General features: G+C 46.0%; 1 protein-coding gene across 7 annotated transcripts in view; it reads right to left on the reverse strand.

Moving 5' to 3' along the window:
- Positions 1-1,232: 1,232 nt before the first annotated feature.
- LOC120064272 (mitogen-activated protein kinase kinase kinase kinase 4-like) overlaps positions 1,233-18,609 on the reverse strand; it is a 102,569-nt gene continuing 85,192 nt past the window's right edge. For 5 of the 7 annotated variants that reach the window (XM_039014721.1, XM_039014725.1, XM_039014724.1 and 2 more), the window contains 5 exons: positions 18,488-18,588; positions 18,170-18,319; positions 17,296-17,455; positions 17,039-17,178; positions 1,233-1,705 (listed from right to left, as the gene is read on the reverse strand). In XM_039014721.1, coding sequence (XP_038870649.1) covers positions 1,622-1,705; positions 17,039-17,178; positions 17,296-17,455; positions 18,170-18,319; positions 18,488-18,588 — 635 coding nt within the window. In that variant the 3' untranslated portion in view covers positions 1,233-1,621. Of the gene's footprint in view, positions 1,706-17,038; positions 17,179-17,295; positions 17,456-18,169; positions 18,320-18,487; positions 18,589-18,609 lie in introns of those variants that run through there. The other 2 variants (XM_039014727.1, XM_039014726.1) reach the window with 1 other exon arrangement.

The raw sequence follows: 18,609 nt of genomic DNA on the forward strand, positions 1-18,609 counted from the left end.
TATTCAGAATTGCCCCAAAAACTGACATCTTCCTTAGAGCCTCCATTGTTTAATATTCACTTGTGTCAACTTGAAATTGATCACTTGTGACAAGGAACACAAATAAAATTCTCATGCCTTTGACCACCACACAGTATATTTCTTTCTACATTCTTGACACTTAGTGCATTGCATTCATAAAAAGATATTAATGAAAAACAACAATAAAACACCACTGTTTTTTCCATCCACCGACTATGAGTCCATTGAGTTTTGCTGACCATGTGTAACCTTTCTGCTACAAAAACTTACATTGACACCCCTCCTCTCTCATCTATTGGCCCCTTTACTACCACACACAAACTGTATATGACCTGAACCTTCTCCTCCACTCTCTTTTATTATATCTGTCTATTCACATCAGGACCATGTCCTCCATCCTGGACTCTGATGGTCCAAGCCGGATCACATCGTCATGTTGGACTGAGGATTCCACTAACATGACCATTGAAACTATGAATGATATTAAATTAATATTTATTATACATAGATACTATTTAAATGTTTTACCCACCCACTCTCTGACTCCTAAAGCATTTGAATGTGTTGTGGGTTGGAATAAAAGCAAAGAAGACTGGAGGCTATGTGCATTGTGATTTTTAAAACCAAGGTCAAATAAATATTAACTCCAAATAGTTACTTTTTTTAGGGAATCATAATAAAATAAAAAACACTATTTCAAAGTCCATCTGGTTCAAATCCTTTTCCATGAACTTGCCCATTAAAATACGGTAGCTGTCCTAACTATCAACACACTCCAGCTGAGTCCTCTCAGATAACAGACTTACGGTAAAATGCATAGGCCCTTCCCACACACTGTGTCATGACAGCACTGAGCCTAGAACCAATTGGCTCCCTTGCTCAGCTTCTTTATTCCCGCCTCCTCCCTGACTGACAGCTTCAACACCTGCCCCCCCCCCCCCCCCCTGCAGTCAGCAATCATTGGACCAAACAGAAAGACATTGACATACACTACCGTAGCATTAACACTGTATGCTCCGCCCCCTGCCCCTCCTTCGCTAAGGAAAGGAAGGGGTGGAGGGGAGGGGGGCACCTGAAATACGAGCAGAAGATGCACAGTTAGTAGTAGACTTTAAGCCCATACCACAGTCAGGAACTAGGAACGACACACACACACACCAACACACACACACACACACACACACACACACACACACACACACACACACACACACACACACACACACACACACACACACACACACACACACACACACACACACACACACACACACACACACACACACACACCTTCAGGGCAACGGCCCCGCACAGACGTGTGTCCACAATCTGTTGAGCACCAAAGTGGGGCAAATTGTTCACCCCCTTTCTTCACATTTTTTTATTTGATTTATAATCAATTAACTTCATTTTTTACAATTCTCATATCTGGTATTCACGGCTGGGGCGACGTCATCTGGATGTTGTGTATCCTCAATATAGCACGATGCTCCGGGTCGAAGGTCTATGTCGGAGGTGGTTGGCTTTTGTCCGTTGGCATCGCTGAACGTCGGGTAAAACGTGGTTGGTTGGTTTCCAGTGTAGAGGGGGTGTAGTCTCTCTACCAGCTGAGCAGAGAGGTGCGCCCCAGGGTCATAAAGTACACCTGGCTGGCTCCTCCGGATCGCACCGAGGCAAAGAACACCTGCGTATGGGAACACATGCACACACGTCAGTCAATAATGAAACAAATCAGTGACATCAGTAATGACCTTAGTGATCACTGTTTTACAGCCTGTGTTCATAATGGATGCTCAGTTAAACGACCTGTCCTGATTTGTCAGACGCTTGCTAAAAAACTTTAATGAGCAAGCCTTCCTTCAAGACCCGGCCTCTGTAAATTGGTATAGAATCAGCTTGATCCCCTCTGTCGAAGACGCTTGGACCTTCTTTTTTAATATTTTCAGTGGTATTGTTAACAAACACGCCCCCATAAAGAAAATGAGAATTAAAACAGGTTCAGCCCCTGGTTTGACCGTGATCTGGCAGAGTTACTCTACCTCAAGAATTCCATTTGGCAAAAGGCTTGGCACACGCATACTCAGGCTGACTGGCTCTAGTTCAGGAAAATTTGAAATAAGTACACTCAGGCGAGCAGTTCTCTCTCTGTGGGTCTAATCCCAAGAAGTTCTGGAAAACGGTTAAAGACCCGGAGAATAAACCCTCCTCCTCACAGCTGCCCATGTCCCTTAATGTGTGTCACGCCCTGACCTTAGAGATCCTTTTTATGTCTCTATTTTGGTTTGGTCAGGGCGTGAGTTGGGGTGGGCATTCTATGTTTTGTTCTATGTTGTCCTTTTCTATGTGTTTGGCCTGGTATGGTTCCCAATCAGAGGCAGCTGTCAATCGTTGTCTCTGATTGAGAACCATACTTAGGTAGCCTGTTCCCACCTGTGTTTGTGGGTAGTTGTTTCCTGTTTTGTGTTTTTTCACCTTACAGGACTGTTTCGTGTCGTTCACTCTCTTTGTTGTTTTTTGTCATTCAGTGTTCAGCTTATTTAATTAAATTTACTATGAACACTTACCACGCTGCGTATTGGTCCGATGATTCCTATTCCTCATCATCAGACGAAGAGGAGAGTCGTTACAGAACTACCCACCACCAAAGGACCAAGCAGCGTGGTAGGAAGGAGCAGCAATTGATGGACTCCTGGACATGGGAGGAAATTTTGGAAGGCAAGGGACCCTGGGCACAGCCGGGAGGGTATCGCCGTCCTAAAGAGGAGCTGGAGGCAGCCAAAGCGGAGCGGCGACGCTACGAGGAGTTAGCTCGAGGAGAGGTGCACGAGAGGCAGCCCCAGAATTATTGTTGGGGGGGCACACGGGGAGATTGGCGGAGTCAGGTAGGAGACCTGAGCCAACTCCCCGTGCTTACCGGGTGGAGCGTCGTACTGGTCAGGCACCGTGTTATGCGGTGGAGCGCACGGTGTCTCCAGTACATGTTCATAGCCCGGTGCGCTACATCGCAGCTCCTCGCATCGGCCGGGCTAGAGTGGGCATCGAGCCAGGACGGGTTGTGCAGGCTCGTTGCTCGAGACCTCCAGTGCGCCTCCACGGCCCAGTGCATCCGGTGCCTCGGCCAAGGACAAGGCCTCCTGCATGTCTCCCCAGCCTGGTGAGTCCTGTGCCTGTGCTAAGCCCTAACCATCCTGCATGTCTCCCCAGCCTGGTGAGTCCTGTGCCTGCTCCCAGAGCCAGGCCTCCTGTTTGTCTCTCCACTCCAGTGATAATCCATGGCACAAAGCCTCCAGTGATGATCCATGGCACGAAGCCTCCAGTGATGATCCATGGCACAAAGCCTCCAGTGATGATCCATGGCACAAAGCCTCCAGTGATGATCCATGGCACAAAGCCTCCAGTGATGATCCATGGCACAAAGCCTCCAGTGATGATCCATGGCACAAAGCCTCCAGTGATGATCCATGGCACAAAGCCTCCAGTGATGATCCATGGCAAGAAGCCTCCAGTGATGATCCATGGCACGAAGCCTCCAGTGATAATCCATGGCAAGAAGCCTCCAGTGGTGATCCATGGCAAGAAGCCTCCAGTGGTGATCCATGGCAAGAAGCCTCCAGTGGTGATACATGGCACGAAGCCTCCAGTGGTGATACATGGCACGAAGCCTCCAGGGATGATCCATGGCACGAAGCCTCCAGTGATGATCCATGGTACGAATCCTCCAGTGATGATCCATGGCACGAAGCCTCCAGTGAGGAGTTATGGCACGAGGCCTCCAACGAAGGCCGTCAGTCCGGAGCCTCCAGCGACGCCCTCTAGTCCAGAGCCTCCAGCGACGCCCTCTAGTCCGGTGCCTCCAACGACGCCCTCTAGTCCGGAGCCTCCAGCGTCGCCCTCCAGTCCGGAGCAGCCAGAGTCTCCCTCCTGTCCGGAGCAGCCAGAGTCGCCCTCCTGTCCGGGGCAGCCAGAGTCGCCCTCCTGTCCGGGGCAGCCAGAGTCGCCCTCCTGTCCGGGGCAGCCAGAGTCGCCCTCCTGTCCGGGGCAGCCAGAGTCGCCCTCCTGTCCAGGGGCAGCCAGAGTCGCCCTCCTGTCCGGGGCAGCCAGAGTCGCCCTCCTGTCCGGGGCAGCCAGAGTCGCCCTCCTGTCCGGGGCAGCCAGAGTCGCCCTCCTGTCCGGAGCAGCCAGAGTCGCCCTCCTGTCCGGAGCAGCCAGAGTCGCCCTCCTGTCCGGGGCCCGCTGCGAGGGTCCCCAGTCCGGGGCGAGGGTCTCCGCTCCAGAGGCGCCACCTCTGTGGGCCAAGACTAAGGTGGAGCGGGGTCTACGTCCCGCACCAGAGCCGCCACTGCGGATAGATGCCCACCCAGACCCTCCCCTATAGGTTTAGGTTTTGCGGCCGGAGTCCGCACCTTTGGGGGGGGGGGGTACTGTCACGCCCTGACCTTAGAGATCCTTTTTATGTCTCTATTTTGGTTTGGTCAGGGCGTGAGTTGGGGTGGGCATTCTATGTTTTGTTCTATGTTGTCCTTTTCTATGTGTTTGGCCTGGTATGGTTCCCAATCAGAGGCAGCTGTCAATCGTTGTCTCTGATTGAGAACCATACTTAGGTAGCCTGTTCCCACCTGTGTTTGTGGGTAGTTTCCTGTTTTGTGTTTTTTCACCTTACAGGACTGTTTCGTGTCGTTCACTCTCTTTGTTGTTTTTTGTCATTCAGTGTTCAGCTTATTTAATTAAATTTACTATGAACACTTACCACGCTGCGTATTGGTCCGATGATTCCTATTCCTCATCATCAGACGAAGAGGAGAGTCGTTACAATGTGGCTGTTACTGACAAGGAGCACATGGCTGGGCTCTTTAAATCACCACTTCATTAACTTCTTATGGCTGGGGGTAGTATTGAGTAGCTTGGATGAATAAGGTGCACAGAGTAAACTGCCTGCTACTCAGGCCCAGAAGCTAAGTAGATTTGGATAGAAAACACTCTGAAGTTTCTAAAACTTTTTGAATGATGTCTGTGAGTATAACAGAACTCCAGGCAAAAACCTGAGAAAATCCAACCAGGAAGTGGGAAATCTGAGATTTGTAGTTTTTCAAGTCATTGCCTATCAAATATACAGTGTCTATGGGGTCATATTGCTCTTCCTAAGGCTTCCACTAGATGTCAACAGTCTTTAGAACCTTGTTTGATGCTTCTACTGTGAAGGAGGGGGGAATGAGAGCTGTTTGAGTCAGGGGTCTGGCAGAGTGCCACGAGCTCAGTCTCACGCGCTCCCGTGAGAGTTAGCTGCGTTCCATTGCATTTCTACAGACAAAGGAATTCTCCGGTTGAAACATTATTGAAGATTTATGATAAAAACATCCTAAACATTGATTCTATACTTTGTTTGACATGTTTCTACGAACTGTAATATGACTTTTCGTCTGAACTTTCGCCTGGACTTGCCCGTGCCTCCTGAGTTTGGATTTGTGTACTAAACGCGTGAACAAAAAGGAAGTATTTGGACATAAATGATGGACTTTATCGAACAAAACAAACATTTATTGTGGAACTGGGATTCCTGGGAGTGCATTCTGATGAAGATCATCAAAGGTAAGTGAATATTTATAATGCTATTTCTGACTTCTGTTGACTCCACAACATGGCGGGTACCTGTATGGCTTGTTTTTGTGTCTGAGCGCTGTACTCAGATTATTGCATGGTGTGCTTTTTCCGTAAAGTTTTTTTGAAATCTGACACAGCGGTTGCATTAAGGAGAAGTTTATCAAAAGTTCCATGTATAACACTTGTATATTTTATCAATGTTTATTATGAGTATTTCTGTAAATTGATGTGGCTCTCTGCAAAATCACCGGATGTTTTGGAGGCAAAACATTACTGAACATAACGCGCCAATGTAAACTAAGATTTTTGGATATAAATATGAACTTTATCGAACAAAACATACATATATTGTGTAACATGAAGTCCTATGAGTGTCATCTGATGAAGATCATTATCCTATTTGACTCAGCCATTGCCCGTCCAACATTTTTTAATCTCCACCCCTTCCAATGCGACTAACCCCGATGCTCCTCCCTCTTTTTCCCCTGCCCCACTACAAAGTTTTTCACTGCAGGCAGTCACTGAGTTGACTTGGCCAAAGCTTTTGATACAGTAGACCATTCCATTCTTGTGGGCCGACTAAGGAGTATTGGTGTCTCTGAGAGGTCTTTGGCCTGGTTTGCTAACTACCTATCTCAAAGAGTGCGCTGTATAAAGTCAGAACATCTGCTGTCTCAGCCACTGCCTGTCACCAAGGGAGTACCTCAAGGCTCGATCCTAGTCCCCACGCGCTTCTCAATTTACATCAACAATATAGCTCAGGCAGTAGGACCCTCTCTCATCCATTTATATGCAGATGATAGTCTTCTACTCAGCGGGCCCCTCCCCGGATTTTGTGTTAAACGCTGTACGACAAAGCTTTCTTAGTGTCAAACAAGCTTTCTCTGACCTTAACCATGTTCTGAACACCTCTAAAACAAAGGTCATGTGGTTTGGTAAGAAGAATGCCCCTCTCCCTACTGGTGTGATTACTACCTCGAAGGGTTTAGAGCTTGAGGTAGTCACCTCATACAAGTACTTGGGAGTAGGGCTAGACGGTTCACTGTCCTTCTCTCAGCACATATCAAAGCTGCAGGCTAAGGTTAAATCTAGACTTGGTTTCCTCTATCGTAATCACTTCTCTTTCACCCCAGCTGCCAAACTAACCCTGATTCAGATGACCATCCTACCCATGCTAGATTACGGAGATATAATTTATAGATCGGCAGGTAAGGGTGCTCTCGAGCGGCTAGATTTTCTTTACCGTTCGGCCATCAGATTTCCCACATCACTTCATCCTATACTCCTCTGCAAACTGGTAATCTCTGTGTACCTGTCGCAAGACCCACTGGTTGATGCTTATGTATAAAACCCTCTTAGGCCTCACTCTCCCCTATCTGAGATACTTACTGCAGCCCTCATCCTCCACATGCAACACCGGTTCTGCCAGTCACATTATGTTAAAGGTCCCCACATCCCTGTGTCACTCCTCTTTTCAGTTCGCTGCAGCTAGCGACTGGAAAGAGCTGCAAAGAACACTCAAAATTGACAGTTTTATCTCCATCTCTTCATTCAAAGGCTCAATCATGGACACTCTTACTGACAGTGTGGCTGCTTTGCGTGATGTATTATTGTCTCTACCTTCTTGCCTTCTTGTGCTGTTGTCTGTGCCCAATAATGCTTGTACCATGTTGTGCTGCTGCCATGTTGTGTTGCTACCATGTTGTTGTCATGTGGTGTTGCTACAATGCTGTGTTGTCATGTGTTGCTGCCATGCTATGTTGTCTTAGGTCGCTCTTTATGTAGTGTTGTGGTGTCTTGTCCTATATTTGTATTTTTAATCCCAGCCCCCATCCCCGCAGGAGGCCTTTTGCCTTTTGGTAGGCCGTCATTGTAAATAAGAACTTAACTGACTTGCCTAGTTAAATAAAGGTTAAATAAAAATAAATAAATAAAAACATCGGTTAGTTACCACTGCCACAAAGTCACAACTGTTGGACCTGTCTCCATGCTGCTGTGCTGTTTGTTGCTACTTGGCTACCTACCAACCTTTTGGTTTTTACTTTTACTAACTGTTTAATCAAAATCTGCATTTAACACATTTACCAATGTCTTAGTTTTTACCTCGCTCTACTATTTTCATTTAACTTTTTCACCCTGGACGCTTTATCTGGACATGGTTCTACAGGACCACCAGCCAAAGCTAAGTAGTAACATTAACACCATGACATTTAATTGCAGTAGCTGTACTCATAATATACAGGAGAACTATCGCCTTATGGTGAGGATAGCCGTGTTGCAAGCACAGCTTCAGATGCAATCGTTAGGCAAGGGCAATTTTAATTTTTTTTATTTTAAAATTTTATCCCCAATTTTCGTGGTATCCAATCGCTAGTAATTACTATCTTGTCTCATCGCTACAACTCCCGTACGGGCTCGGGAGAGACGAAGGTCGAAAGCCATGCGTCCTCCGAAGCACCACCCAACCAAGCCGCACTGCTTCTTAACACAGCGCGCCTCCAACCCGGAAGCCAGCCGCACCAATGTGTCGGAGGAAACACTGTGTACCTGGCCCCCTTGGCAAGGGCAATTTTAAGGATGAAACAGCATCTGTGCAACCAGTAAGTACAGATAGTAGTATAAATATCCCCACACAGTACCCGCAGCCGGACAATTTTCTGGAAAGAAATGCTGTCGGCATACTCAGCCGGTGTCGCTCATTCAGCCGACAGAAACTTTCAACCGGTTTTCCCCTTTTAGCAACGACTCAGAGTCAGAGGCCGAGCCTTCTCAGGTCTCTCCTCCACCCGTTACGGGGTCTGAGCTGCCGAAGCCTCCCATTATTAGCTCTGACAAATTGAAAACCCTAGTCACTGGCAACTCCATAACCCGCAGTATTAGACTTAAAAATAATCCTCTAGCGATCATACACTGTTTACCAGGGGGCAGGGCTACCGACGTAAAGGCTAATCTGAAGAGGGTGCTGGCTAAAGCTAAAACTGGCGAGCGTAGAGAGTATAGGGATATTGTTATCCACGTCGGTACCAACGATGTTAGGATGAAACAGTCAGAGGTCACCAAGAGCAACATAGCTTCAGCCTGGAAATCAGCTAGAAAGATGTGTCGGCATCAAGTAATTGTCTCTGGCCCCATCCCAGTTAGGGGGAGTGATGAGCTCTCACAACTCAATCGCTGGTTGAAAATAGTTTTCTGCCCTTCCCAAAAGATAGAATTTGTAAATAATTGGCTCCCTTTCTGGGACTCACCCACAAACAGGACCAAGCCTGGCCTGCTCAGGAGTGACTGACTCCATCCTAGCTGGAGGGGTGCTCTCATCTTATCTATGAACATAGACAGGGCTCTAACTCCTCTAGCTCCACAATGAGATAGCCTGCTGCCTGGCCTGCAACCTGTTAGCCAGCCTGCCAGCTCAGTGGAGTCTGCCACTAGCACAGTCAATGTAGTCAGCTCAGCTATCCCCATTGAGACAGTGTCTGTGCCTCAATCTAGGTTAAGGAAAACAGAAAATGGCGGTGTTCGCTTTAGCAATCTCACTGAAATAAAGACCTCCTCCATTCCTGTCATTATTGAAAGAGATTGTGATATCTCACATCTCAAAATAGGGTTACTTAATGTTAGATCCCTCACTTTCAAGGTAGTCATAGACAATTAACTAATCACTGATCATAATCTTGATGTGATTGGCCTACCTGAAACATGGCTTAAGCCTGGTGAATTTACTGTGTTAAATGAGGCCTCTCCTCCTGGTTACACTAGTGAGCGACTAGTGAGCGTCTAGTCATGTAATCTATGCAGCCTAATCAATCACTTTTTATAGCTACTGTTAACAGGCCTCCTGGGCCGTATACAGCGTTCCTCATGGAGTTCCCTGAATTCCTATCGGACCTTGTAGTGATGGCAGATATTCAAATTTTTGGTGACTTTAATATTCACATGGAAAAGTCCACAGACCCACTCCAAAAGGCTTTCTGAGCCATCATCAACTCAGTGGGTTTTGTCCAACATGTCTCTGGACCTACTCACTGTCAGTCATACTCTGGACCTAGTTTTGTCCCATGGAATAAATGTTGTGGATCTTAATGTTTTTCCTCATAATCCTGGACTATCGGACCACCATTTTATTACGTTTGCAATCGCAACAAATAACCTGCTCAGACCCCAACGAAGGAGCATCAAAAGTCGTGCTATAAATTCTCGTACAACCCAAAGATTCCTTGATGCCCTTCCAGACTCCCTCTGCCTACCCAAGGACGTCAGAGGACAAAAATCAGTTAACCACCTAACTGAGGAACTCAATTTAACCTTGCGCAATACCCTAGATGCAGTTGCACCCCTAAAAACATTTGTCATAAGAAACTAGCTCCCTGGTATACAGAAAATACCCGAGCTCTGAAGCAAGCTTCCAGAAAATTGGAACGGAAATGGCGCCACACCAAACTGGAAGTCTTCCGACTAGCTTGGAAAGACAGTACCGTGCAGTATTGAAGAGCACTCACTGTTGCTCGATCATCCTATTTTTCCAACTTAATTGAGGAAAATAAGAACAATCCAAAATGTATTTTTGATACTGTCGCAAAGCTAACTAAAAAGCAGCATTCCCCAAGAGAGGATGGCTTTCACTTCAGCAGTAATAAATTCATGAACTTCTTTGAGGAAAAGATCATGATCATTAGAAAGCAAATTATGGACTTCTCTTTAAATCTGCGTATTCCTCCAAAGCTCAGCTGTCCTGAGTCTGTACAACTCTGCCAGGACCTAGGATCAAGAGAGACACTTAAGTGTTTTAGTACTATATCTCTTGACACAATGATGAAAATAATCATGGCCTCTAAACCTTCAAGCTGCATACTGGACCCTATTCCAACTAAACTACTGAAAGAGCTGCTTCCTGTGCTTGGCCCTCCTATGTTGAACATAATACACGGCTCTCTATCAATCGGATGTGTACCAAACTCACTAAAAGTGGCAGTAATAAAGCATCTCTTGAAAAAGCCAAACCTTGACCCAGAAAATATAAAAAACTATCGGCCTATATCGAATCTTCCATTCCTCTCAATTGTTTGGGAAAAAGCTGTTGCGCAGCAAAACTCACTGCCTTCCTGAAGACAAACAATGTATACGAAATGCTTCAGTCTGGTTTTAGACCCCATCACAGCACTGAGACTGCACTTGAAGGTAGTAAGGTAGTGAAGGTAGTAAATTACCTTTTAATGGCGTCAGATCGAGGCTCTGCATCTGTCCTTGTGCTCCTAGACCTTAGTGCTGCTTTTGATACCATCGATCACCACATTCTTTTGGAGAGATTGGAAACCCAAATTCGTCTACACGGACAAGTTCTGTCCTGGTTTAGATCTTATCTGTCAGAAAGATATCAGTTTGTCTCTGTGAATGGTTTGTCCTCTGACAAATCAACTGTAAATTTCGGTGTTCCTCAAGGTTCCGTTTTAGGACCACTATTGTTTTCACTATATATTTTACCTCTTGGGGATGTAATTTGAAAACATAAATGTTAACTTTCACTGCTATGTGGATGACACACAGCTGTACATTTCAATGAAACATGGTGAAGCCCCAAAATTGCCCTCGCTAGAAGCCTGTGTTTCAGACATAAGGAAGTGGATGGCTGCAAACTTTCTACTTTTAAACTCGGACAAAACAGAGATGCTTGTTCTAGGTCCCAAGAAACAAAGAGATCTTCTGTTGAATCTGACAATTAATCTTGATGGTTGTACAGTCGTCTCAAATAAAACTGCGAAGGACCTCAGCGTTACTCTGGACCCTGATCTCTCTTTTGACGAACATATCAAGACTGTTTCAAGGACAGCTTTTTCCCAACTACATAACATTGTAAAAATCAGAAACTTTCTGTCCAAAAATGATGCAGAAAAATTAATCCATGCTTTTGTTACTTCTAGGTTAGACTACTGCAATGCTCTACTTTCCGGCTACCCGGATAAAGCACTAAATAAACTTCAGTTAGTGCTAAATACGGCTGCTAGAATCCTGACTAGAACCAAATAATTTGATCATATTACTCATATTACTCATTTGATTACATATTACTCATAGTGCTAGCCCCCCTACACTGGCTTCCTGTTAAGGCAAGGGCTGATTTCAAGGTTTCACTGCTAACCTACAAAGCATTACATGGGCTTGCTCCTACCTATCTTTCCGATTTGGTCCTGCCGTACATACCTACACGTACGCTACGGTCACAAGACGCAGGCCTCCTAATTGTCCCTAGAATTTCTAAGCAAACAGCTGGAGGCAGGGCTTTCTCCTATAGAGCTACATTTTTATGGAATGGTCTGCCTACCCATGTGAGAGACCGTTAAGTCTTTATTGAAGACTCATCTCTTCAGTGGGTCATATGATTGAGTGTAGTCTGGCCCAGGAGTGTGAAGGTGAACGGAAAAGCTCTGGAGCAACGAATCGCCCTTGCTCTCTCTGCCTGGCCGGTTCCCCTCTCTCCACTGGGATTCTCTGCCTCTAACCCTATTACAGGGGCTGAGTCACTGGCTTACTGGTGCTCTTCCATGCCGTCCCTAGGAGGGGTGCGTCACTTGAGTGGGTTGAGTCACTGACGTGATCTTCCTGTCTGGGTTGGCGCCCCCCCTTGGGTTATGCCGTGGCGGAGATCTTTGTGGGCTATACTCGGCCTTGTCTCAGGATGGTAAGTTGGTGGTTGAAGGTCCCTCTAGTGTTGTGGGTGCTGTGCTTTGGCAAAGTGGGTGGGGTTATATCCTGCCTATTTGGCCCTGTCCGGGGGTATCATCAGATGGGGCCACAGTGTCTCCTGACCCCTCCTGTCTCAGCCTCCAGTATTTATGCTGCAGTAGTATGTGTCGGGGGGCTAGGGTCAGTCTGTTATATCTGGAGTACTTCTCCTGTCTTATCCGGTGTCCTGTGTGAATTTAAGTATGCTCTCTCTAATTCTCTCTTTCTCTCTCGGAGGACCTGAGCCCTAGGACCATGCCTCAGGACTACCTGGCATGATGACTCCTTGCTGTCCCCAGTCCACCTGGCCGTGCTGCTGCTGCTCCAGTTTCAGCTGTTCTGCCTGCGGCTATGGAACCCTGACCTGTTCACCGGACGTGCTACCTGTCCCAGACCTGCTGTTTTCAACTCTCTAGAGACAGCAGGAGCGGTAGAGATACTCTTAATGATCGGCTATGAAAAGCCAACTGACATTTACTCCTGAGGTGCTGACTTGTTGCAACCTCGACAACTACTGTGATTATTATTATTTGACCATGCTGGTCATTTATGAACATTTGAACATCTTGGCCATGTTCTGTTATAATCTCCACCCGGCACAGCCAGAAGAGGACTGGCCACCCCTCATAGCCTGGTTCCTCTCTAGGTTTCTTCCTAGGTTTTGGCCTTTCTAGGGAGTTTTTCCTAGCCACCGTGCTTCTACACCTACATTGCTTGCTGTTTGGGGTTTTAGGCTGTGTTTCTGTACAGCACTTTGAGATATCAGCTGATGTAAGAAGGGATATATAAATACATTTGATTTGATTGTCCCGGAAAATGTAAAAATTGGCTTATATCGAACCTCTTCGATATTATACCTCTTGGTGATGTCATTCGGAAACACAATGTCAACTTTCACTGCTATGAGGATGACACACAGCTGTACATTTTGATGAAACATTGTGAAGCCCCAAAATTGCCTACCGGGAAGCCTGTGTTTCAGACATAAGGAAGTGGATGGTGGCAAATGTTTAACTTTTAAACTGAAAAAAACAGAGATGCTAGTTCTAGGTCCCAAGAAACAAAGAGATCTGCTGTTGGATCTGACAATAAATCTTGAAAGTTGTACAGTCTCAAAACAGTGAAGGACCAATAATATTTCAAGGACAACTTTATTCCATCTTCATAACATTGCAGAAATGATGTGGTAGAATTACAACATTATGTTAATCACATTACTTTTATATTAGAATGTATTCCCATATTAGTACTTTCACAATGTCTGTCCTTCTGAGAGGAGTCTCTGAGGCTTAACGCTGACAGCTGATTTACGATGCCTTGGTGATAAAACCTAAAGACTGCAATCCATTCCATGATTAGTGTCTGTGTGCCTGTCTGCCAGTACCAGGCATACCCTCCCTCCAGTTTATTTCTCCCACATGGCAGATGAATACTGGACTTCATAAATTAAGTGAAGGACCTGGTGTCCTATGTTGCATTAGTATTTTTGTACAAACAAGTAGAAAATGACCTAGAGACAGAACCTGGTGCAATGTAAATCTTGCTGTCTGTTGCATGAGAGCACAATCTACCTTTGTATAATTTCACAAATCTGTTGTTTGTTCCGTATTCAGGTGGATGTGTCTTAACTATAAAATGCTGTGGCTTAGTTCTGCTCAGTGATTACCTTAAGGGTGGTTACCGACCAACTCCATTACTGAAGTAATTAAAAAATAAAGTCCAATTGTTTTGAAGAAATCTAAAAGTCTCTCTCCTTTACTAGAATAATTCCACGACACCATGGTTTTGTCACATCTAGATTATTCTACTGCAATGCTCTACTCTCCGGCCACCCGGATAAAACAGTAAAAAGACATCAGTTAGTGCTAAACACGGATGCTAGAATCTTGACTAGAACCAAAGAATTTGATCATATAACTCCTGTGCTAGCCACTACATTGGCTTCCTGTTAAGGCTAGGGCTGATTTCAAGGTTTACTGCTAACCTCAAATATTACATGAGATTTCTCCTACCTATCTCTCCGATTTTGTCCTGCCATACATACCTTCATAAGCGGCAGGCCTCCTTATTGTCCCTAGAATTTCTAAGCAAACAGCTGGAGGCAGGGCTTTCTCCTATAGAACTTAATTTTCATGGAATGGTCTGCCTATTCATGTGAGAGACAGAGTCGTTCTCAACCTTTAAGTCTTTACTGAAGACTCATCTCTTCAGTAGGTACTATGATTGAGTGCAGTCTGGCCCAGGGGTGCGAAGGTGAACGGCAAGGCACTGGAGCAACGAACCGCCCTTACTGTCTCTGTCTCTCCCCTCACTCCACTGGGATTGTCTGCCTCTGACCCTATTACGGGGGCTGAGTCACTAACTCACTAACTTACTTACTTACTTACCTAGCTCTTCCATGCCGTCCCTAGGAGTGGTGTGTCACTTGAGTTGGTTGAGTCACAGATGTGATCTTCCTGTCTGGTTTTGCGCCCCCTCGGGCTCGTGCAGTGGAGGAGATCTTTGTGGGTTATACTCAGCCTTGTCTCAGGGAAGGAAATTGGGGTCTGATGATATCCCACTAGTGGTGTGGGGGGAATGCTTTGGCACAGTGGGTGGGGGTTATATCCGGCCTGTTTGGCCCTGTCCGGGGGTATCATCGGATGGGGCCACAGTATCCCCTGACCCCACCACAGCCTCAGCCTCCAGTATCTATGCTGCAATAGTCTATGTGCCGGGGGGCTAGGGTCAGTCGGTTATATCTGGTGTAATTATCCTGTCTTATCTGGTGTCCTGTGTGAATTTAAGGTCTATGTATCAGGACTACCTGGCCTGATTACTCCTGGCTGTCCCCAGTCCACCTGGTTGTCCTGCTGCTCCTGTTTCAACTGTTCTGCCTGCAGCTATGAAACCCTGACCTGTTCACCGAATGTGTTACCTTGTCCTCGACCTGCTGTTTTCAACTCTCTCTCTTTACTGCACCTGCTGTCTTGACCTCTGAATGCTCGGCTATGAAAAGCCAACTGATATTTACTACTGAGATACTGAGCTATTGCACCCTCTACAACCACTGTGATTATTATTTGACCCTGCTGGTCATCTATGAACGTTTGAACATCTTGAAGAACAATCAGGCCTCAATGGTCATAATCTCCACCCGGCACAGCCAGAAGAGGACTGGCCACCTCTCAGAGCCTGGTTCCTCTAGGTTTCTTCCTAGGTTCCTGCCTTCCTAGGCAGTTTTTCCTAGCAACCATGCTTCTACATCTGCATTGCTTGCTGTTTGAGGTTTTAGGCTGGGTTTCTGTACAGCACTTTGTGACATCTGCTGATGTAATAGGGGTTTATAAATACATTTGACTGATTGATCGGTGATACATCAAGATAGAGGCGAACTTACAGACATGCATATGATTTTTTGATGCCATTCACAATCATTGATCCATATTGACCATGGAAATCAAGATGTGTCGTCATGAATTATAAGAAACCTCTAGTGATAACAATGCAGAGAATTCCTATTTAAACAACAGTCAGTAATACAACCCATAAAATCTATGGTAAAGCTATATCAACCACCAGGAAGTCAAACCCAAGATAGAAATTCTCTGGCCTCTGGATTGTCTAACAACTTCCCAGAAGTATACAGTACATTCAGAAAGTATTCAGACCCCGCAACTTTTTCCACATTTTGTTGCATTACAGCCGTATTCTAAAATGGATTAAATAGTCCCCCCCTTATCTAACAACACATAATACCCCATCATTACAAAGCAAAAAGAGTTTTAGATTTTTGTGCATTTCATATTTTTTTACTGAAATATGACATTTACATAAGTATTCAAACCCTTTGTGTTATTTCATAGTATTCATGTCTTCACTATTATTATACAATGTAGAGAATTGTAAAAATGAAGAAAAACCCTTGAATGAGTACGTGTGTCCAAACTTTTGACTGGTACTGTATATACTAGGCGGTGTCAGAGGAAAGCCCACATTTCTTTATTTTAAAGACTCCAGTCACCCCAGTCATAGACTGTTCTCTCTGCTACCGCAAGGCAAGCGGTACCGGAGCGCCAAGTCTAGCACCAAAAGGCTCCTTAACAGCTTCTACCCCGAAGCCATAAAACTGCTGAACAATTAATCAAATGGCCACCCGGACTATTTATATTGCCCGGTATATATTGTACCGGTACCGAGTCAATGTGTGGGGGTACAGGTTAGTCGAGGTAATTTGTACATGTAGGTCGGGGTAAAGTGACTATGCATAGATAATAAACAGCAAATAGCAGCAGTGTAAAAATAAAGGGGGGGGGGGGGGGGGCCCCCCCCCTTTATTTTTACACTGCTGCTATTTGCTGTTTATTATCTATGCATAGTCACTTTACCCCGACCTACATGTACAAATTACCTCGACTAACCTGTACCCCCACACATTGACTCGGTACCGGTACCCCCTTTATATAGCCTCATTATTGTTATTTTATTGTGTTTCTTTTTATAAAATGTTTTACTTTAGTTTATTTAGTAAATATTTTCTTAACTCTAATTATTGAACTGCATTGTTGGTTAAGGGCTTGTAAGTAAGCATTTCACGGTAAGGTCTACACCTGTTGTATTCGGCGCATATGACAAATAAAATTAGATTTTGACAGAGTTATTCATGTAAACAGACCTGGGGAGAGTACCTCCAAATGTGTGTGTACGTGTCCAGGGGTCTCACCTTGTCGTTCCTCTCACACAGGAACTTGAGTCTCTGGGCTCTCTTGTGCATGAAGACTCCATCCAGATGTCCAGTCTCCACAGATCTGATCTCTATGGCTTTCTCCCCCCAGCCCATTATCTGGTTAGAACGGATATAGGCTACAGAGAGAAAGACAAAGGATAGGGCGGTGAGTCGGTGGGATGGCAACCGAGTTAACATGTTTAAATACATAATTTAAGGACCTATTGTGTGTGAGTGTGTCTGTGTCCACTTACCCACAGAAGTGGGCATCTCGCCCCACTGCAGCACCACATCCTTGGTGATGCGTCCGTAGGTGTTGACATAGACACCCTCGTCCTCGTAACACACCAGCAGCTCAATGCCATCTGTGTTGGGCAGGATGATGATGGCATGGGACTGGATACTGGTCTGGATCTACAGAGAGACAGACACAGAGAGAGAGAAAAAGAGCACGAGAGGGAGAGAGAAAGAGAAGAAAGGATAAGAGAGAGAGCGAAAGAGGGGGGAGAGAGAGCAAAAGAGAGGGGAGAGAGAGCAAAAGAGGGGGGAGAGAGAGCAAAAGAGGGGGGAGAGAGAGCAAAAGAGCGGGGAGAGAGAGCAAAAGAGCGGGGAGAGAGAGCAAAAGAGCGGGAGAGAGAGCAAAAGAGGGGGGAGAGAGAGCAAAAGAGGGGGGAGAGAGAGCAAAAGAGGGGGGAGAGAGAGCAAAAGAGCGGGGAGAGAGAGCAAAAGAGGGGGGAGAGAGCAAAAGAGCGGGGAGAGAGAGCAAAAGAGGGGGGAGAGAGAGCAAAAGAGGGGGGAGAGAGAGCAAAAGAGGGGGGAGAGAGAGCAAAAGAGGGGGGAGAGAGAGCAAAAGAGCGGGAGAGAGAGCAAAAGAGGGGGGAGAGAGAGCAAAAGAGCAGGGAGAGAGAGCAAAAGAGGGGGGAGAGAGAGCAAAAGAGCGGGGAGAGAGAGCAAAAGAGGGGGGAGAGAGAGCAAAAGAGCGGGGAGAGAGAGCAAAAGAGCGGGAGAGAGAGCAAAAGAGCGGGAGAGAGAAAAATTATTAATTCAATAATGAAGTTATCCTTGAAAGAAAAAAAAGGAGGAAGAGAAGGGGATGAGAGGTTCCATAGACATGAGTGTGTTTCTTACATGGGTGGGCAGGTAGATGTCGTAGACGGCCCCCGAGTCCACGTCCACAGCATGAAATCCGTTACTGGAGCCATAGATTACCTTTAACCTCTGACCCTCCTCCACCGTCAGGTCAACCAGCAGGGGCTTGTGCACCAGGTCACCAAACGACTGCAGGGGTCAACCAGGGAGCAAAGGTTATTCACATACAGTACAGTAGTGTGTGTGCATGTGTGTCGGGAAGTCATTTTATCATTGTCATGACAATTCACAATAGCTGCATGACTAATTGAATAGATGGAAGTGAATATGCATAAGCAGGGGCATCGAAGGTTTCACCTTGAAAGCCATGAACTTGTGGTAGGGCTTCGGTGCCCATGCATAGACCTCCACCGAGTTCTTCAGGGCCAAAACCAAAAACTTGATCCTCTCGTATTTCACTGGGGAATAAACCAGTGGGG

Source organism: Salvelinus namaycush, chromosome 19 (genome assembly GCF_016432855.1).
Source record: "Salvelinus namaycush isolate Seneca chromosome 19, SaNama_1.0, whole genome shotgun sequence".
NCBI classification, from domain to species: Eukaryota; Metazoa; Chordata; class Actinopteri; order Salmoniformes; family Salmonidae; genus Salvelinus; species Salvelinus namaycush.